The sequence below is a fragment of the Phocoena sinus genome, chromosome 9 (assembly GCF_008692025.1).
Source record: "Phocoena sinus isolate mPhoSin1 chromosome 9, mPhoSin1.pri, whole genome shotgun sequence".
Classification (NCBI taxonomy): domain Eukaryota; kingdom Metazoa; phylum Chordata; class Mammalia; order Artiodactyla; family Phocoenidae; genus Phocoena; species Phocoena sinus.
Genome location: NC_045771.1, coordinates 62,211,536 through 62,234,400, shown reverse-complemented (window position 1 = coordinate 62,234,400; position 22,865 = coordinate 62,211,536). Strand labels below are relative to the sequence as shown.

General features: G+C 36.7%; 1 protein-coding gene across 2 annotated transcripts in view; it reads right to left on the bottom strand.

The window, feature by feature from the left end:
- The window catches only part of GLCCI1 (glucocorticoid induced 1), a 122,992-nt gene extending 100,332 nt beyond the window's left edge, over positions 1-22,660 (bottom strand). For both annotated transcript variants that reach the window (XM_032643331.1, XM_032643332.1), the window contains exon 1: positions 22,105-22,660. In XM_032643331.1, the coding sequence (XP_032499222.1) occupies positions 22,105-22,546 (442 nt within the window). In that variant the 5' untranslated portion in view covers positions 22,547-22,660. The remainder of the gene's footprint in view (positions 1-22,104) is intronic.
- Between the last annotated feature and the right edge of the window lie 205 nt (positions 22,661-22,865).

Below are 22,865 nucleotides of genomic sequence, written 5' to 3'. Positions count from 1 at the left end.
TCTACTCCATTTAGAGGCACTGAAAGTTTGAATATAAATCCAAGAAAATATTCTGCTGCAAAAAAGTCAAACAATTCTTCGAAATCTGCACTTAGCAGCTAACCTTCTAGAATCTAGTAAATTTAAACTTCCAGTCATCTCCTTCAAAAAGGTCACTTTCTAAACTGAGTGCCAGCCATGACAATAAGAACCTTCAAACCTAAATACAAAGCACTCTAGACAGAATGCTTAGGAATGCTTTCTTAGAAAGATGAGATAACAGACAAAAAGTTCAATACAGCTTCTTTGGAAAGATTCCCTCCCACCCAAACAGGGCATTTTGCACACAAAAGTTAACTACAATAAAATTTGCTTCCTAAAAGAATACAAGAAATTCTGAAAAACTACATTAAGTAGGTTCCTTTTTATAAAATCAAAGTGTCAAAGAAAAATTAAATAAAATATATATGCAAAGTAAAATTTAGATTTTAATAATTAATTTGATTAAAGAATTTAAGCCTGAGTCTCCAAATATTACAGTATTTTATAGCCTGTTTATTTAAAACCTTTATCTTTTAAGAGAAAATAAGTGTTTCATGATGTCTGAATTTGCTCCTTCATATTATAATTTCAATCCTTATCACTGAAATCAAAATAACAAATTCATGGAGCAGAGACTGAATATAAGACATTAAGTTGCTTTTCTTCAACTTCAAAAAACCCTGAAATGATATAGTTCCTAATTTAGTGATCAAAAATAGCCAAAAGTAAATACGGGTAGAGAATATCTTGCTATTGGTTCACTGAAGTTAAGCATGAACTTAACTAAAGGTCTGTTTTGTTTTTTATAAATCTATTTTTAATTTTTATTTTGGCTGCGTTGGGTCTTTGTTGCTGTGTGCGGGCTTTCTCTGGTTGCGGTGAGCGGGGGCTACTCTTCATTGCAGTGCACAGGCTTCTCACTGCAGTGTCTTCTCTTGTTGAGGAGCACAGGCTTCAAGCACGCAGGCTTCAGTAGTTGTGGTACGTGGGCTCAGTAGTTGTGGCTCGCGGGCTCTAGAGTGCAGGCTCAGTAGTTGTGGCGCACGGGCTTAATTGCTCCACAGCATGTGGGATCTTCCCAGGCCAGGGCTCGAACCCGTGTCCCCTGCACTGGCAGGCGAATTCTTAACCGCTGTGCCACCAGGAAAGCTCCTAAAGGTCTGTTTTCTTAATAGAAATTTGCTTCAGTATTTCTGTATTGAGAGCTACTTCCTTGAAAGTTATAGTTTTAAATTTATTATCACTGTTGAAGAGTCTCTTCTTGACCAAACTTTAGCCAGGCTCCTCTGAACTCTTTCCAATCAGGCCCTAAATTTTGGGCTTCTGTGTTCATCTCTGTATTGTCCAATTTTAGCAAGAATCCTACAATGTCAGTTTAACCAGAATCCCCCACCCTCAATATTGATCACGCTGGATATCTGATTAGGTTTCTCATCTCCACCATCCCCCATGTAATATCTGACCACCTGGCCTGCCTTCATTAACAATCCTGTTTAGGTCTGTTTAGCCAGAATCCCCCTTATTTTGATGTTTCTTTCCTCTCAGTAATTTTTTATCTACTTACCCCACCCTTCTACTTGGCTATACATCCCCAGTTTTCCTAGTTGTATTCCAAGTTTGAGCCCAATCTTTCTCCCCCACTGCAAAATCACATTGCAGTGGTCCCTACAACTATCGTGATAGTCTCCCTGAATAAAGTCTGCTTTACTAATCTTTATTAAGTGTCATGAACAATTTTTTCTTAAACATCACTACCAACATTATGAGTAATTTTCTCCTTGCCTCACGGTTACAGAGAGAAATTTTCAAAATAAATCCCTCCCCCCACCACCAAGAAAAAAACAAATTTAAAGAACTGTGTAACTAAGAATAAAAAAAGTAGAAAGGAGGAGACTGGTATACCTCTCTAGCCAATCTAATGCACATTAATACTGATCATCTAATAGAATTATTGTTAGATTCAGTTTTCCAAAATCAGCACAGTCTAGGTACCTCACCAACGGCCTTTACGGGCCTTCCTTGCTTAAAATATAAGAAGATAAAAAGTTAGCCAAATACATGGGCCACATAAAATAAAATCATCAAAATCAAATGAACTTCAGATGAGACAGGAAGGACACCAGATCTGAATATGCTATCTGAAATAAAACTAAAGGGAAAAAACTAAAGCCCTCTCAGTGTGAGTAGATTCTGAAACACTAATCAAGACCTGGAATCCTGCCATAGAAGCAATCTAGAAAACATGCCGAAATGACCATATGGCTGCCCTGCAGAAATCTGGAAAGGAACCAGTCAAGAAGCTGACAAGAGAAACAAACATGCTTCTCACCAAATGAGGCCTGACACAGCCTGTAACCTGAGGTCTGTCAAGAAAAACAAACAAAAAAATGTAGTCAAGCAGCCATTTAGGAATGATTCTTCTCTAGGTTATAGCTCACTCAAATTTGTGTCAAATGATACATAAATTGAGATACGACATTTGGAGGAAGGCCTTCAGCCTGTTTTCAAAGAAAACCCAAGAGAGTATCTTCTTGTATCAAGATTGTAAAAGAAAACTTCACCAAGATGGCCATGAAGGCTGGTGACAAGCACTGGAAGAATACACAACAAATTAAGATGGAGTTCTGACACCTGGAATATATCTATAAAGAAATTACATATATGGCAGCTGAGATGCTAAAGATTTTTAAGTTCATTTTTTTTCTGGTGGAAAATGGTATTTCTTTAAGGAACCCTGGCAAAGTCATAATTAGTAGAAGAACATTCTATAAACTTTATGAACTTCCAATAAATTCGATTAATAGAGCTTCCAAACATCTAAAATCTTATATAACTAATGGTCTCAAATGTTAAAGAAGTAATCACAAAGTATTAGCAACTATAAAACAACGAAAATAAGACGACCAAAAATGGACATTAATATAGTAAGTGAAAGGAAAGCAAATATTCCTGAACCAGAAGACAAAATGTTTAACAAAATTTTGTTTCAAAGCACTTAACTTCCAGTTAAAGCAATGGTAGAGCTTAGAAAATTTTTAACCAAATGAGACAGATCCATTATTATATCCCAATTAAAAAAAAAACTAACAAAAAAGACTATAATAAAGGCTACAGAATGGGCTATATCTTTACCACAGTATGACAACCAATATTACTGATCAAACGCCTTGATTTTTAAAGTAGGGAAAACTGTGATCTAACAGTTCAAAACAAGCTAAAAATCTTCTTTAAATGACAGAAGCAATGAAAAACCTCAGAATTAGAAAAACTGAAAAATGATGTGTTTGAGAGCAAGGAAGATATGAAAAGAGAGGTGATCAAACTCAGGAAAGATTTAGAAATAAAAGAAAAACTTATTTCAGGAATGAAGACTAAGTTAACAAGAAGCACAGTGGGTTAATGCCTTACCAAAAGTAGAAAATGGAACATAAGACAAATTTTAGAATTAAAAAAAAAGAAGAGATAAAAAGATTTTAAGAGACAATAATTAATATGTAACTTAAGCAAGACTGTCCAACATATGTTTAGTAGGAGTCCCTGAAGAAGACCAAAGCAACAAAGCAAAAAATGATAAAAACTATAATAAAACTCTCCAGGAATAAAAGATAACTTCAAACTACATATTGAAAGACTATACATGTATCTGAGAAAATGATACAGCTGATACAGCCCAAATCAAACACATTTTAATGAAGCTAAAGTGACCTTCAAGTATAAAAACCCATAGATTAAAACTTCTTATAGTCTTGTATATTCTTGCTACATAATACATGAGAACTCAAGGAATATTGTTCCCATAAGTCCGTCCTGAAGAATCTACCAGAGAATAGCTTCAAACAACCAACAGCTTGGAAAGGAATTAACGTAAGGGCTCCTGGAATGTGTGAGCCATTCAGGTAGTAACTTTCAAAGGGGAAGAGAGTAGCAGAATGCTCAATATCTCTAAGGTAAGTCTTCCATCATTACATGAAAGAAATGACCAGAGAAGGATTGTAAATTCATATAGTTATTCTCTCAGCACACCTGTAAGACTAAGAATTTCCAGAATATCTGATAACCAAATGTAGTTATTAAATTTCTTATAGAACCAGATATATATACATATATTTTTAAACATTTTAATATTCCTCCAATATTTTATTGTGTTGACTCTGAGAAAAATTAATGTTAGTCTTAGAGACGTAACCTAGTAGAGAAATTAGCTCCTGCCCAGCCTAGTGAAGAAACTCATTGAAATGGAGCATCCATAGTCACTCCATTAATAGAATTTTGCCCATCCCCTTCCTCTAGAGCTGGTAATTACAGAGTAAAGTTTGAAAGTCAATCCTACAGAAGCCTGCAGCAAGAACCAGGAATGGATCAAGGAACAGGAATTCCTCTTATGGGGAAAGGTGGAGTTTACCATGGGAAAAGGTAGAATAATGGGCTGAGGGGCTTGAAGAGAGAGTCATTTGGCAAAAAACAAGATGGGAAGAAGCCTTGAAGAGGACCTTCACCTTGCAAGGAGCTAAATCTATAAGGATCTGCTTTTTGAAGGAACAAAAGTAAGCAGCCTCTGTCCACATCATCCCAGTATCTATGGGACAGGTCAATAAAGAACAAAAAGTCCTAAAATAATTTTCAAGACCAAGAAAGAACTGATTGACTATTAATGTTATGGAATCAGGGTCTTACCACTATTACAAAAGGACAACCAAATTTTACCATGTAACACAAGATCTTTATGATGAAGTCTGTATGATGACTATAGTTCCTCTGATCCTGAAAAAGAATCTGAAAATTATCAGGTTTCTCATCTCTTATTTGAATAAGAATACTGACTTAATATGGCAGAGAAAGCACAACAGTCTCCTAGACAAGTAAATATCTCTTCTTAAATCTACACTGAAAATTTGTAGAATTCTAAATCCAAATACATTTTAACAACATACAATTTATAATGAAAATAAGATTCAAGCATTTAAGTCTAAGTTATAAACATTTTGTTTAGGTAATAAAACCTACAGATTAGCTCATAATAGCATAATAATAAGGTAAATAGTTAACTCCATGGTGAAGTAGAAAAGATTAAGGAGAAAGGCTTAGGAAAAGAGTAACTGCTTAACCTCAATAAGATATGACTGCTAGTCAAGCTAATTTACTGATGGTAGGCAAATGATAAACAGTACTCTGAACTGAAAATACATCTGGATACCACGGATTTGCTTCATGCAAAAGAATCTAGTTAATTAAATCTAGCCGACTAGCTGCATTTTCCCTCACATTGTGTCCCCAAATCCAGCAATGGTGAATATGTTGTTGACTGGGAAATATATAACTACGCTTCTGTAGAATAAACCCAAAATCAATAGGCTCAACAGAATGAAGGCTTCAGAAATAAGAAAACACAGATGTTTATTCTAGCATTTACTTTCATAAATATTGACATCAAAGAATCAAATATGTAGCTATGAAGCAGTAATTTATCTAAAATTGGATGCTTCATTAAAGCTGGATATGGCCCAAAGCTGCAGGAAACATCCTGAAGGAAAAGGTCTTATACAAATGATACCTTTGTAGAGGCCATGGAGTAAAACAGAACATGGTAAAAACCAGTTCCGTGTTCACATACACAGGACACCTTCCACCTCAACAATTCTACAAACATTGTGCATAAAAGGTTGCCAGGAAACACTGCCAAGGACTGGGAGCAACTTCAGAAAAAATAAAACTACTAGTGGCATGACTAAGTGTAGGGGAAAAGTGTCATAAAATATTTTAGAAGAGCATCATATTTTATTCCTCCAGAACAGGCATAGAACTGGCCATTATAATCCTAGTCAAAAATAGTCTATTGATATTACTGATTGAACTGTACTTCAGTCAAAATGGCATTGCCCAGGAGCTACAAATGGACTGAAGTCACAAAGTTCCAGAGTTTGTTATTAGCATCTAAGTTAATTTTTTCCCTTAAACGATGAAAGAACATTGTTCAATCCAAGAACCCAAGAAATGAGTGAACAAATATCGGACTACACTTTTGGATATAGCTTGAATCATTAACAATACCAACAATAGCTAGGGCATTTGTAATAAAAACCTGAACAACACTTCCAGATGTACTGAAAAGACTCTTCTCAACATGGGAAGAAAACAAAACCACACTACAGAAAAGAGGTGGGTCAACTGGATTTTTGTCTGCCTTTTTTCTCCATTCTTTCCTTCTTCACCTCTGACCAGAATTTTTTAAATCCTTTCTATGTAGTGTTTGAGACAGGACAAGTACGAACAATATATATTCAAACATTATGAATAATACAGTTAACTTCTTTTTCATGGATATGTCAAATCACTCATTTATCTGTCTCTTCCCCCCCCATATTTTAACTATTTTACTTTCATTTAAGAATGAAATAAGAAAGTGAAACCTAATATGATTCACTAATCTATTTAGTTTATACTTAAATGATATATGTAAGACTTATCTACCAGAGGGTGGGCTCCTTCCTCAAAGTAAAGCTCTTGTCTTTTTCTGTTTGTTTCTCTAACACCTAGCACAACTACTCAAGTTTTGTTGAACCTGTGGATATCAGTTATCCATCCTTTCCTTACTTTTAATGAAATTAATACTCAAAAACTAGAAATCACCTGGCATATATTATGGAACTCATTAGCAAAGGAGGCTTTCTGGAAAAGCCTCAAATAGAATGGCTCCACGTTTCTTTTTAATATTCTGTATGTGAGGCTTATCTAAAATCATTGTGAATAAAGTGCAAGAGAGTGACAAAAATAACTTGAATTCAGATCTCTATCATCCCATTTTCCACATTTACATAAAAGGCTATGATATCCATGCTTAGGTATTTCACAAACAGGTCATTAATATAGGTTCATATAATAAATAACTCTTCATATAGTGCATATCCAAGAAAAATAACATATTTATATAAAATAACAAGACCACTTAATAAGATCACTAAACTTCGTGTCCTGCCAGGCACTCTGGGAGACCATGGATTTATTTCCACATGGCTATCAATTCTTAAAATGTCTCCAAATTTTTTTGAAAATAGTCTCTTAAATTATTAATCAGAGAGTAGTTATAGCATCTTCAGTTAATGAAAGTAAATAGCAAATTATATAAAACTAAATATATTCCACCAAGATCACACAATCGAACTTGATGAAGTATCTCTTGCATACTGACAGAAGCACTGATAACAATGAACCACACTTGCCTATGTGATGGATCACACGAGGTAAGAATGAGACTTCCAAGGTGAATTTTCAAAGTGGCTCCAGTAGTAGCAGCTGGCAGACCACCTTTCTTTAAACTGTGAGGTGCAGTAAAGTTGCTAATGCTAACAGCTACAATTTTTTAAAATTCGTGGCTTATCACAATAAAAACCCAATGTGTATCTTCCTGGCTGACAGATGGCCTTCTATATGATCATTCAGGGATTCAGACTTCCTTCATCTTATGGCTCCACCATTCCCCCAGGGCCTTGGTTGGAGTCCTCTGCTAGATTCTCTGCTTCCAGCTGGCAGATGAGGGAAGAGAATGAATGACGAGGATCAAACTAGTGCTTTTTTATTGAACACAGATGAAAATGTTGTATATCACCAAGCCTTATATAATTGCAAGGAGGGGTAGGAAAAAGAGTCTTGATGTGGGCCAAGAGGGAGACAAAACAGGGTTTGGTGAATAAATTTCTAATTTCTCTACTATGGAAGGGCTTAACTCCCTTTGTCTGAATTACCTCGGAGATAGTTTGAGCCAAATTTTAGAGTAAGTCTTGCTAAATTATTACAATTGTCACCATAAATAGAGTGATCTAACTTAATCTAATTTACAGTAATCAGTAGATTACCTTACACTGACACAGAATCTTTGCCTGACAAGGAACAAGTATGGAGCTATTGAAAGATAATAGCATTTTCAATACAAAGTGAGTTCAGTTTACAAAGAACTTGATGTACACAATCGAGGATGCTGAGATGAGTCTTTTATGTCAAGGAAAGGATTGTGAACTTCAGATTTTTTTTTTTTTTTTAAAGAAAGACTGTGTTTATAAAGAAAGACTGTGCAATGGGTAAATTAGAGAGCGGAGACTAATGGTGGGGGAACCACTTAAGAGGCAGCAGTTCTAACAAATCAAGCAATAAGTAATAACGGAGCCGTGAGGGGATGGAAAGAAGCTACCAGATTCAGGACATAATTCTAAGGAGATGGGATAAGATATAGTGATCAGTAGGATGAGAGAAATGAGGGAGGAGGAAAAGTTAATAATTATGTTGCAAGGAAGTTAAGAACCCAACCCAATGATGCTCTGGGTCTGAAAGTCTTATTAATAAATTATTGATTTTCTGTTAGTAGCATAGAAAAATACACTAGGCCACTTTTTCAAAGCATGTTACCTAAGGGAATATGATATATTCTATGTGAAACATAGGTGGAATATACTTTAAATTAAAACTTTTTATACAGATGGTAACGAGATCAGCAAGAAGGTAAAGAGCATGAGCAAAACATCCAAAGACAATTATGATGTTATTTTAAAATATGTGGATATGTAAACTTGCAGGATGTAAGCATTATGTCTGTTTTAATTTGCTATATACAGTTACCACCTAGAAGAATACCCACTCCAGTCAGTAGAAATGCAATAACGACAGGTTTCAACACTTCTTTCAACTTTGAATTTAAATACCAACATAATATTCTGCTCAAAAATCACAAAGCCAACTCCAGCAGAGAAAATGATCATACACTTACTAAGAAAATTAAACTGTAGATAACTGGATTGTCATTCTAAATTACGTTAGATGATTCAGAAAAGGTAATTTATATGTAAACTGATTAATTTGTTTCTCCAAACCCATCCAACAACTTTTTACCAAATAATTCTTAAGTAAATACTTCAAAGAATTCAGCATTTAAGACATGCCTCCAGGGCTTCCCTGGTGGTGCAGTGGTTGAGAGTACGCCTACCAATGCAGGGGACACGGGTTTGTGCCCTGGTCCGGGAAGATCCCACATGCCACGGGGCGGCTGGGCCCATGAACCATGGTCGCAGAGCCTGCGCGTCCGGAGCCTGTGCACCGTAACGGGAGAGGCCGCGGCAGTGAGAGGCCCGTGTAACACACACACACACACACACACACACACACACACACACACACACACAAGACATGCCTCCAGAAGGAAATATAATTGTATTTTAAATAGCAAATTTCCCCATAACCACAAGGAAGATGTTCAGAATTCTCATCTAGTTAGATGTCCATTGGTTTTATCTTACATGAGATAAGTAAAGTCCCTAAGTCACTACCACTTCGTATATTAAAATTACCTATAGCATTATGAAAAGATGACCATGAATTTCTACTCTATATGGAGAAAGTATCAGGAGCCAGTGATTATCCAGTGATTGTTGAGAAAGGAATGAGAACTTTACAGCATTCTCTCTTTTATACACATACATACACACCACACACACACGCACACAGATATTGTGTAGCCCTTAGGTATAATCAAATTAGGTGACCAATTTTTTTTATTTGTACACAAATTTTTTTAACATTTTTATTTGTAATAGACCCAACCTTAACCAAAATGTCCTCCAATAAGTGATGGGTAAGGAAACTGTGGTACATCCATACTGTGGAATATTGCTCAGCAATAAAGGGAAACAGACTATTGATACTCTGAACTACTGTGATAGATCTCAAGGGCATTATGTTGAGTGGAAAAGAGGCAAGCTCAAAAGGTCACATAGTGTATGATTCCTTTTATCTGACATTCTCAAAATGACAAAGTTATAGAGATGGAGAACAGATCAGTGATTGCCAGGGGTCAGGGTGGTAGGGGGAGGGAGTGGTATGACTACAACGGGCAGCACAAGGGGGATCTGAGTGGCATCTGACATCTGTGATAGAACAGGTCTGTATCTTGATTATACTGGTGGTTACACAGATCTACACGTGATAAAATCACACACGCACACACATACATACACACACACACACACCCCAATATAAAAATCCTGGTTTGATGTCATACTATAATTTTGTAAAATATAACCGTTAAAGGAAAAGTGGGTGAAGGATACGTGGGAGCTCTCTGTATTGTCTTTGCAACTTCCTGTGAATGTATACTTATTTATTTACTTTTAAATTTTTATTGGGGTAGAGTTTATTTACAATGTTGTGTTAGTTTCAGGTGTACAGCAAATTGAATCTGTTATACATATACATATATCTACTCTTTTTTAGATTCTTTTCCCATATAGGCCATTACAGAGTATTGAGTAGAGTTCACTGTGCTATACAGTAGGTCTTTATTAGTCATCTATTTTATATACAGTAGTGTGTATATGGGTGACCAATTAATTTCTTCATCCTTAAGTATATACAGAAACTTTAAGTTAAAATCAGACTGTAGGCATATACAATTATAAATAAAATCATAATCCACAGTACCGATCATATTTCTAGTCTAATTATGCTTACTTATTGCCTTGTCCTCCTGACACTGATAACAGTAGCAGGTTTGGTGAAAGTTTTTCATGAAGGAAGAAATATTTCCTCCATTAAGCTGGTTAGGAACAGTTTGGTAGGAAATTATAACTCAAGTAATAACTTTTTTTTTATAAGGACAAAATAATCCAGAAGAAAACTTGGAATATTTATCTAACTTAAAAGCATACCTTTCCACAGAGAAATGTGAGAAATAAAATCATTAGTACATATGAATACTTTCCCTTTTAGGGGTTAATTGAATACAAAATTTCTTAGAATTTTAAAACAGACTAGAAAGGAAATGGAAAAGATCTATTCATGTTCATTTATAACAGCTTCTTAAGATATTAGTTAATCCTGCTAAATGTCAGTAGAACATTTTATGTAGCAATGAGAAATTACACTATTCAGTAATATATTTTTACAACCTCAGATGAACCTCAATCTTGTGTAACTGACTTCCTAAAAAGTTTGTGTAAATAACACTTTGCTAAATTGAATAATTTTACTTGCGTGTAAATTAGATATTCTCTAAAGCAAACAAACACCCCAAAATCTGCTCTACACTTAAAAATTTTTACATTGCAATAAAGAACAAATTAATATGTAATTTATATTCTCATTGCTTGCTTAGTATAATCATGATCTTTATGATAGATCTAAAAACATTTAGATTTTTCATTGAAAATGCCCACCAAATTTTTGGCATGACGGTTTTTTGAATTTCTCCAAATATAACAGCTTCAGAAGCTGATTTCATGTTAATCCCACCATGCTAGGCCAGACTTTAGCAGAATATTATAATATGTCCAGGCAGCAATATAGCTTAGACCTAGATATAATATAGAAGCCACAAGATAATGCTCTCCTAAGCTTCATCTAATAAGGGAAAAACACATATAAACAAGTATTTGGTATTCAAAAAAGAATACCAAGAAGTGCAACCTAATCTTGAAAGATAAGCACAGAACATAATAATTCCCATACGAAGTCCAAACCTCAGAGAAAATAGTGGGTCAAATTCTTGGCAGATTTTAAATGACTTGACCTTGTTGAGAAAAATGAATGTGAGCACCCCAATAGCACCTAGAATACGTATTCTGTGAGGGTTAAACAGAGCTCCTCAGACATAGCCGGGACTCCATAAATATTTATTGTGTAAAACAGGGAGAAAATGCATTAGTTTTACTCATCAACATACTGCCAACAACTATAATACCTGCAAACAAAAACTTCTTGAATGAACAGTTATCACTGAAATTACATTAAAGCTACACTCATCTTTGGCCATGTGTTAACCAAAAAGACAAAGAGTGGGCAAATGCAATCAACTGACCAGGTATTTTTCAATAACAGGTCACTTAAATATGCAAAGAAAGAACAGAATTTTAAAATAAGTTTTTTAAAGCTATCTGGCAAAATATTGCAGAATGTTGTAGCTTTTTTCCAAAACCTGATTTCTGAGCATAGTCTAACTCCCTAATTTACAATGCTAATGAAACTGCATTTAGCAATGTTTGCTAATCCCTGTTTAGTAAGTATTAGACACTTAAATGAAATAACCTGACTTTAAGCAGGAAAAGGACAGTTGATTCTTTTCAGGGAGATGCACCAGAGAACCTCCAAAACACTTTGGAAGAAAGAAAATGACACTGTCACAGAACACTCAAAAATATCATAATTTGTTTATAGACTACCAGCTAATATATAAACAAATCTGTATTTTACTATGATCCTTTTACACATTCGTGGGAAGATCATTTCACAGGTTTACATAAGTATAGCAAAGTTCTTTAAGGTAACTGAGCAACTGAGCTCTACTAGTTTTTGTTATCTTCTAAGATACAAATATTACTTCATTAATCCAACTTATAAACTGATGTATTTAACTAGAAAAGTAAATAATTACACAAGAAAAGTCATGAGAAACTTCATCACATAGACTCTATATAACACTTTCAGTATAACAGTAACAATAAAAATACCATTTCTAATGTTACTTATGAAAGGATTCATGTTCCACACTGACTATCAAAGAGGGCTTAGAGTAAGCACAAGTGACACTGAAAAACGCCACAACATCCTGAAAGAAATGGTTAAAATGGAGATTGAAATATCTTTTCTATTATACATCACATCAGCAAACCTAGAAAATGGAAAAGAGCCCAAGAGGCATAAATTGAGAAGATACTGCACCTTGCTGCTTTGCCATGAGAGTGAAATATAAAAAGATACTATTTTGAATGCTGCTAAATTATCAAAGAATGGTAAAAGTTAAGAATCACAATGTTATGGTTGAATGGAGCCTATGATGCTTTATTATAAATGTAAAGCTTATGTTATCAAATAGGAAAATGCAAGACTCATTCTACCCAGATTTTAAGATTTCATGTGAAAGGCAATTTTAAAAATTAAATCTAAATTGTCTTAACAAAGTGGTAAGTACTTTAAGGACCAAGCGGAAGACTTACTAATGAAATAAGGTTTTGAAGTGCTATGACATATTTATATACATATCTGAGGCCTGAATCACTGGGAATACTTGCAGCTATTTTAAGTTCTGTGGACCCTAGAGTTTAGTGCCATTTAGCTTTCTCTTCACACCCCACCAAAGCTATTTTTGGCCTTTCTGTGACTTAACTGTATAAGCAATGGGATAACCCATTGTGCATGCTTTCCTGCCCCATAATTAATTGGGTTCCAAAAGCAACTTTCACCTGACCCTGAAGTCAGGACTTAGAGAGTTACATGGCCCTTTGGGCCTTCTGTGCATGCCACCTGATCTTGGGCAGATTACTTAACTTCTCAAGAGAGAAAGAGAAATTATAAAAGTGTTTTAGATTGAGTTCCAGTGACGACTAGTTGCTGACATAAAAGCTCTGTAAATAACTGATTTTACTAAGAATCATCTAGTCTACACAATGCTATAGAAACAATATGGTACTGGCAATAGAAACAGACACATAGACCAATGGAACAGAGGACCCAGAAATAAATCCATGCATATACTGTCAACTAATCTTTGACAAGGGTGCCAAGAATATACAATGGGAAAAGGACAGTCTCTTCTATACATGGTGCTGGGAAAACTGGATATCCACATGCAAAAGAATGAAACTGGACCCTTATCTTACATCACGCACAAAGTTAATTTGAAATGGATTAAAGACTTAAATTTAAGACCTGGAACTATGAAACTCCTAGAAGAAAACATAGGGAAAAAGCTCCTTGACATCAGTCTTGGCAATGATATTTTGGATATGATACCAAAAGCACAAGCAACAAAAATAAACAAGCAACTAAAAAAGCTTCTGCACAGCAAAGGAAACAATCAACAAAATAAAAAGGCAAGTTATGGAATGGGAGAAAATATATGCAAACCATACATCTGATAAGTGTATGGTTTTTTGGATATATACATTTGCTATGTCCAAAATATATATGGAATTCATATAACTCAATAGCAAAAAATACAAATAACCTTATTAAGAAATAGGCAAAGGATCTGAATAGACATTTTCCAAAGATGACATATAAATAGCTAATGAGGGTACACGAAAAAGTGCTCAACATCACTAATCACCAGTGAAATGCAAATTAAAACCACAATGAGATACCACCTCACACTTGTTAGAATGTCTATTGTCAAAAAGACAAGAAAATAAGAAGTGTTGGTGAGGATGTGGAGAAAAGAGAACCCTTGTATAACACTGGTGGGAATATAAATTGGTGGGAATGGAAAACAGTATAGAGGTTCCTCAAAAACTTAAAAATAGACCTATCATATGATCCAGCAATCTCACTTCTGAGTATATACCCACAGGAAGTAAAATCAGTATCTTGAAAAGATATCTGCCCTCCCATGTTCTTTGCAGCATTATCCACGATAGCTAAGATGTGGAGAATCTATGTGTCCACTCACAGAGGAATGGATAAAGAAAATGTGGTATACATATACAATGGAATATTATACAGTCTTTTAAAGAAGGAAATCCTGCCATTCACAACAACATAGATAAACCTGGAGAACATTTTGCTGAGTGAAATAGGCCAGACAGAAAAACAAATACACAGGGAAAAACAAAAACAAATATGACCTCACTTACGTGCAGAATCTAAAAAAGTCTAATTCATAGAAGCAGAGGGTAGAATGATGGTTGCCAGGGACTGGCAAGTGGGAAAAGTGGGTAGGTCAAAGGGTACAAACTTTCAGTTATGAGTAAGTTCTGGGAATCTAATGTACAGATGGTGACTACAGTCGATAATACTGTATTATATACTTGGAATTTGCTAAGAATAGATCTTAAGTGTTCTCATCACATATCAAAAAAAAAAGGCATCATCTATGTGAGGTGATGGATATGTTAATTATCTTGATTGTGCTAATCATCTCACATTGTAAATGTGTACCAAATCATCACACTGTATACCTTAAAATATATACAACTTTTGTCAGTTATACCTCAGTAAATAATAAACTTACTTTTCCTTTAATAAACTTACTTTTCCTTTCCATAGCGGAATCTTTTCCCTACACAACCAAACTCTTAAAAAGCCCACCTATATCATTTTAAAGATAGAGAAAATAAGATGCAAACAGTTAAGAACTTACTATAAGTCAAATGTTAGAAGTGGAAATATAACCCAAGTCTCTTGACTCCAAATCCAATATTTTTCAGTATACCTTTCTGTTTCTAAGCCTTTTATGGAACCATTTGGAAAATCATTTCTTTGGTCTTTAACTTGATAATTAATTCTAGGGAAAAAAGCCAGGTTATTCCATTAAGGAATAAATGTAGCCACACACTGCTTCATTCCACCTTTACCAGAAATAAGACAATCCCCAAAGCAAATTTATAGAATCAGTTATAGGGCAACTCTAGTTGTCAGTCAGTGCTCATTCAATCTTATATTCAATAGTATCAACAGCAATTATTTTATTAGGTATATCATAGGTATTAATAAAGCTAATTAAGCCACAAAGAGTTCATTCATGTCTTGTTTGTTCTGCTCAAGAAAACAATTGTATAATAATTTTAGAAAATGTTTCACTAAATAATTAATATTTTAGTAATATAAAAGTTAAAGTTAGCTATATGGACTATTAACAGAAGTTCACCCTGAGGCCATACTGGCTTAATAAGGGGATATTACTGTCCGTAGTTGATGGGTATTTTATCTTTAGACACTAGGCAGCAAGTTTTAGCACTTTTTGCCTTCTTGTTATGAAACATCCAGAAGTTTAATGGATTTCTGAATTCTAATAACTTGGAAGACAATTCTGGACATCAACCTTCCCAGACAATAATGGATCTCACTAGTTTCTTTAACTCATCCTTATTTTTGGTGAGCCATTATTAAGGTTCACCATAGTTGCATTTCATTAAGTTACAAATATACAGAGTTCAAACCCACAAATTACAGTGATAACTATTAGCTCTTGGTGGGGCTAAAGTAACCTAGTACCAGTTGCCAGGACAATCCCTTGAGACCAGAATCTCTGCTAAGTAATTCCTGAAGCATCTACCAGTTTACCACCATGTATAACTAACTTTTAATAATCATGGAGAAAAATACTTCTCACTATAATACGATTCAAGAACAGCACAGATTCTAGAAGTACACAGGGCCAGATACAACCAAGTCCATATCCTTGACCCCTCAGGAACCAGGATTTCTCTCACACACGCTGTTGCTCATACCCTCCTCTCTCTGTCTCTCTCCCTCTCTCTCTCTCTCGACACATTTTTAGACATCCTGAAAATGTCAAAGCACACCCCAGCACAGTGTAATAGTGCTGTGGAACCAATAGAAAACCTCTTCTTTAGTAATTCTTATAGCTCAGAAATCACAGCTGATGACCAATATCAGTCTCTTTTTAATTAGGAGAAATAGGATAATCCTGTGGAATGAACACTGTATCTGGAATCGGAAGATATGATTTCAAATCCACTTTCTTGATGAATGAAAGAATATATTGCCTTATATATAGTAAAGCACTCACATGTTTTCTTCCTTTGTACCTACAACAATTAGAGATACAACATAATATTGGGGAGGTTATTGAGTTATTCATGAACTTGCCTCGTCCTGCAAGCTGCCACAATAACATTCACCTGAGGTAAACAACACTGCTTAAAGGTATCTGCCATGTTTGTTCCTACAAAAATGAAATACTAGAAAAGTATTTTTCCACAGTTTGTTCATAATTAAGTATAATCCTGTTTTCTTTAGAATTACTATAAATCCATTATAATTTGTTTTGCAGAATAAGCACAAGTATTATCCTTCTAGAATCAACTGGATGATCCATGGAGTCATGGTCAGTTCCAGGGGTTCAGATGAGGGGTAGAAAGGGAAAGAGATTGGCTTCTGGCTCTTCCATCAGTTTCTCACTCAGGTTTTTCACATCAATAGGTGAGTAGTGTTCTCTCTTTCCTCCACTTAACTTTTGGCAAACCCAGTTAGAGACCATCATCAGATAAGCTCAACCTCTTGTTAAAATAAATAGAATATAGGACAGAAACAGCATCAGTGATTTGGTTTCTTTGACATTTAATGAGAGAACAAAATTATATATTGAAGACAAAAGACAGCAGTGCCAGGCACAGACCCAGGACAGGTGCTGTGAAAAAGCCTATCGTGGTGGTGTCTGGGGATTTAAACTCTGGAGAAAAGACTAAACTAAAATTAAGAATAACAAAGTCATTAGTATGTACTTCTTGGCAGATTATTAGCTGTATGTGGAAGCTTTGATAAAACAGGCTTTTAGCAATGTTTTAAATTTCAGATTTAAGAAAAATCCTCTCTTACTCGCCATTTGTTGAACACTGCTGTTTATTTCCATTGTTATTCATTGCCATGGAGCCCAATTACTCCTTTGTTTTCTTATTCACATTTAGTCCACATTATCACAAATAAAAATCACAAGGATACCATTACCCTTCAACACTTCCCCAATGTATAAATCCTAATTTGCATTAAATCCTTGAAGCAACATACGTTGCAGTGAATGAAATGTCCTTCTGTAAAAAGCACTGTAAATAATGAAAGAATTTTTAGTTCAATATATATACACGACTTTACATACAGCTAAACTGACCAAGGTGCTTTTATACACCCTAGGTATACAATATTCAATATGCTTAGAATAATAGTTATTCGAAAGGAATATAATCTTTGAACATAAAACAGTTTAAGAATAAAAAAACTTCTATAAATTCACTTATCTATTCTGCTATTAACCCACTGATGTAGAAATTTTACGTACCATAATTAATGGGAAAAATTAATGAACGCTACTGATACTCAGTGTACTTCTCAAAGGCTGAAAACCTTTCCCAAAAATCAGTATCTGAAACCTGTCTCTTTAGGAAAAACAGTCAAAGCTTTAACTGTTTTCAGTCTAGTATAAGAAAGCTTTGAAGCAAGTTAACTCTAAGCACTCAAGGAAAACTATTTTTAAAAGTGGGGGGGACAAACGGAGGACCTTAATTTTCAACAGTATCGGCCTGAGAAGTAACTTTATAAGAGAATGTCTGAGTATCTTTAAAAAGAGAGAGAAAAAAGTAATTAAAAATGTTGGAAGTCCACAAACTGAGCATAGCAGTAAAAATGACTCAAGAGGGAAAATTTAATGAAAAATAAAAAACTGAAAGCAAATTAATTGATCAAAACACAGACACACACACATACATGCACACACAATGCAGGCAGTCATTCAGCATTATATGCTAGCTGGCTTTGTATTTTCTTTTAAAATATAATCATAACTTCTCAATGTATAAAATAAGGCTCTCAAGGTACTCATGAAAAATTCTTACCAAATTTCACTCTAGAGTTAATGATATTAGGCATGTTAAATCAGGAATCAACACATGCTATTTTCCACAGCAGGAACTATATAAATTACAAGCTCTTCCATGTTTTTGTTATTAGGTTTGGTACACTTAAAAATAAGCGGTATTCTACATCGAGTGCTCTAACGCAACTGTTTTTATATCTTTTAGAATTTATATTTCATCTCAGTGCTCAATCCTTACAAAAAACCACAAAAAGACCTGCAATTGCTATTTACTGTCTTGCACAATAAAATTGTATTTGCTCTGTTTTTGAATTCATAGGTTTTGCTTTATGAAGTTTTCAGAAAGAAGCAACTTTATTATATTTTCACTGTTACTCATGATTTTAGCTTAAAGATCATTAATTTTAACACTAACATCCTGCTATATTCTCATTTGGGTTGTTCTATTTATCTCAAAGGTAGACTTATGTATTACCATTACAAAAAAATAACTATTTGCATAATACTTTATGATTTTTACATCTATTACAAACACATCACAGGGAGTCTGAGGATGCATTCAGTAGCTTGTCATTCACCACTTCAAGACCCTTCAGAACTAAACAAGGAGGAGGGTGACATTTTGCTAAAGGCAGAAGAAATGAATATAAATAACAAACTTTGAAGTTTTAAAAATACAAAAGAAAATTTTAAAAATGCAAACAAAAATATGATCATATGCATAAACAATATAATTTCAATTTTTAAAACTCCATGTCCTCTATACAGAGCAAAGTGTTTGGAGATTTATATATCTTCTATTATGATACCCACTGAAATTATCTAAAACTGTGCTACAAAAATAAAGAAAATTACCACCTTCTTGCTAGATTTTATAAATATCATATTAAAATTGTGCCTATTTACATAATTAAGCTTTTCCTCAGCCTTGTGAAATAATCTGAGTATCATTTCTTTATTATTCTAGACTTAACCCTATAAATGTGCATATAAGAATGTTTCAGAGGGAGATAATGATCTAACATGTTAAGAAATTATGTTGTCTCATAACTTCTTCTTGGTAAAACAATTACAAAGAAAATTGTTTACATCTTCTGTATTTTATTCCATAACTACCAGTCCAGATAAAAAAATACTGAATGCTGTTATGTCACCTCTAGTCCAAATGCTCATAGCACTTGAAGCTTTTTGTAAGCAATATGCTTCTATACTAAACACATATCCCTGAGCCACCACCTACCTAATTTAACAGTTTTAAATGTACTTTCAAATACAGCGTAATACCATCTTAAACATACACACACATACATACATACACACACACACACACACACACAGACAGAGTGTGCAGAAAAGGAAGGAGGTGGAGAGCAAGAAATGGAGCACGTTGTTGTTTTTCATTCATGCAGTATAGTGATGTCAGTGTCTGCAGCAGCAGCAGCGGCAGGAGCCTTGACCTGTGGAGGCTACAATCCACTGAAGTCAGAACCTTGCAGAATTCAAAAGAAACTGAGTAGATAATTGTTTGAAAAATTGTTCAACTGTTCATAGCATGAATTTTAAATAGATAAGTAAAAAGAACAGATTAGTTGTATAGTTTTAACTTAGGTAGAGAGGAGCAAGACGGGATGTGGAGAAGTAACAGAAAGGTAATATCATCAGGGAACTGGGGGCAGAAGAACCTACATTCAAAATCATTTCAGTGTAAGAAACTGACAAAACCACCTGGTGTTAAAAACAGCAGAAAGGCCTCTTCTGTTCCCAATACAAGCTCTCTGATGCAAATCTGTCTCCTGAACAACCAGAGTCAGAGAAGTGTTTTCATCATGATTGCGTTAAAATTGTATTAAACTCAGAAGTGACATACTACATAAAACAAAGAGGACAGTTTAAGCCTGGTCACAAATTTCATTAAAACTACTTGATGATGGACCTTGTAATTCCTAAGCAATTAAGACTTTTGAAGGATGCAGAAAAACAAGTTGTACTATGATCTGTTGTAAGATGTGTTTATCAACAAAAGGGGAGGAGGTACTAGATGACCAATATATTGTTGCAGCAATTACTGAAACTACTCACTATGCCCACAAAACCCTCTGAACACAGTCTTTCTGCAGTGCTTATTTTATGGCTCTTACATTAGTCCCTAAAAGAAAATCCCAAAACTCAATCTATGTACTGTTGAAACTAAATCACTCAAAAATTTATGTAACTGCTGCCTTCTTTTCATTCTGTTACCTCTCATTTCATACAGTTCTAGAAAATGTGCAAAGGAGTTGCATATGGCATTAATCTGTTAGAAAATGGTGGCCTTTTCTATAAAATACAGCCAAAGATGTGTGTTCAGTTGCGGTCATTATTAGGGCGATCACGTTGTTTTCATTCATTCATTCAGGATTTGCTGGAGGATGTCAGTTTCTGTAGCTGGCTTGACCTGGGGGAGGAGTGGGGGAGCAAATTCCTTCTGGTGCATACTGATTACAGGATGTATTTCTCGGTGCTCCTGTACACATACCACTGCACTACATCCTACCCTGCCTCACCATCAAGTGGTCTGAAAACAAGGGCCTCAGCAACATGCTAATTACAGGTCAGAAATATTAAAACAAAACACCAAAACTGCAATCTATCTTAACACAATCACTTTCTCCAAGTCTAAGACCTTCATCAAGAAAACTCCATTAAAAAAATTACACATACCACATAAACACTGCACAGGCTCCACAGTGATTCCCTTCCAAGCAGAGATTTTTCCCCTCGGTATGATCCGTTCTCTCCACAATGCAGCAGCAGCATCTGTAGCCCTAGCGTGGTATCTAATAACATGAGCTACTCCTCCCTCCCTTATGGGTTTTACATCCTTGTTTTGGCTAAACTTCCTTTTCTCCCCCAGAACTAAACTAGATCATTCACCGTGTCCCTAAACATAAACCAAACCACCCCAAAACACAAAACATTAAGGGAAGCCGACAGCATCCACCAGTTCACCATTACCTTTGACACCTAAGAGAAACGAAACTTGAGATCCTTTAACAGCTCAACTGAACTGTTAAGTGTACTTAAAAATAGAAGGAAAAAAGTGAGCACACTCCACAAATAGGTCCTTAGAAATTTACCATGAAAGTCTTGAGTTGGGCATAAACTGTTTCCAGTGCAGTACCGCCCTGATGCATATGACTATATAAAGTAGAGAAAAGAGGGAGCCTCCCCCAAAAAAAGCCAAACCAAACACTATACACTTCAATTGCACATCCAAAACTGTCCCCTCTACACACCCAACAGGATATCCTTACATCATAACTGGTGCCTCCACCTCCCCACCCCCAAAAAAGAAAAAAAAATTATCCCGGTAGGCACAGACACATTATAGGAACTTTGTAGGAAAGCACAAAGAGGCTGTAGAGATTACAACCACCACCTTATTTGCTGCCGGAGAGTTTGTGTGCGTGTTTTTTTAAGTGTTTCGCCCAGCTCCTCCTTCCCCCACTACAAACAGCAAACACATGAGTGAGCTAATCAGCTCTTAAACTGAAAAACCTTTCGATACAGGCGAGTGATGGAAGATAAAAGCTGAGGGGCGGCAGGAGGGTCAAATAAAAGTTGCTCCGCAGTTTGCTCATCCAAGCCCCGCAGCGACCGCAGGGGGGTGAGGTTCCCAAAGCCACTTTCACACCTTCGATAATGCACTAGCAAAGAGAAGCCCGGAGAGGCTGAAGTTTCCACGGAGGGCACCGTCGGGGAGACGCAGCCCGGGAGGACAGAAAGGTTGGGCTCGCTACCTCTGCACACGGGCGAGCCGGGGCTCCGTCGCTCAGGTGAGTTGCTCCTCCGGTGGCTCTCTGGGGACCGTCTCGGGCGGCCCTTGGCCCGCGGCGCCTGCTCGGTCGGGGCTGAGGTCGGCGGCGGCGTCGGGCTGGGCGGGCTGGGGCCGCGGGCCGCGCCGGGCCCCGGGAGGCTGCCCAGCGAGGCGGCGGCGGCGGGCGGGCGCGTGGGACTGTGCTGGCTGCCCCGCAGGAGCTGGTAGGGCACCGTGGCGCGAATGGGCTGCAGAAGCCGGCCGGCTCCCGCAACCGGGGCGCAGCTCACGCCGCCGCCGCCCGCACCGTTCCCGCTCCCGGCGGCGGGGGTGGCGGGCGGGGAACCCGCGGCGCTGCGCCGCATCCTCTGCGGCGGGGGATGAGGAGTCTGAGAGGAACTGGAAGAGGAGGAGGCAGTGGACATGGTGGCTCCGCGGGCCCTGGACGATGCCGGCCAACACCGAGGCGCGGAGCGGGAGGCGCGCGAGCGTGTGGGAGCCGGCGCGATAGTGCGTGCGAGTGTGTAAGGGGGAGGGGCGGGGGTATCGTGGAGGGGGAGGAGTCTCTCGGCTCCCCCTTCGCAACGCGCACCCCCGCCGCCTCAGCGAGGGGGGAGGGGAAGGCTGCGAAAACAAACGTCCAACGGCCCCAACCGCCCGACCGGGCTCGGTGTGGCGGTCACGGCCGGGGCCGCGAGGAGCCCGGAGCCGCCGCCGCCGCCGCCCCGGGCATCGCGCTGACAG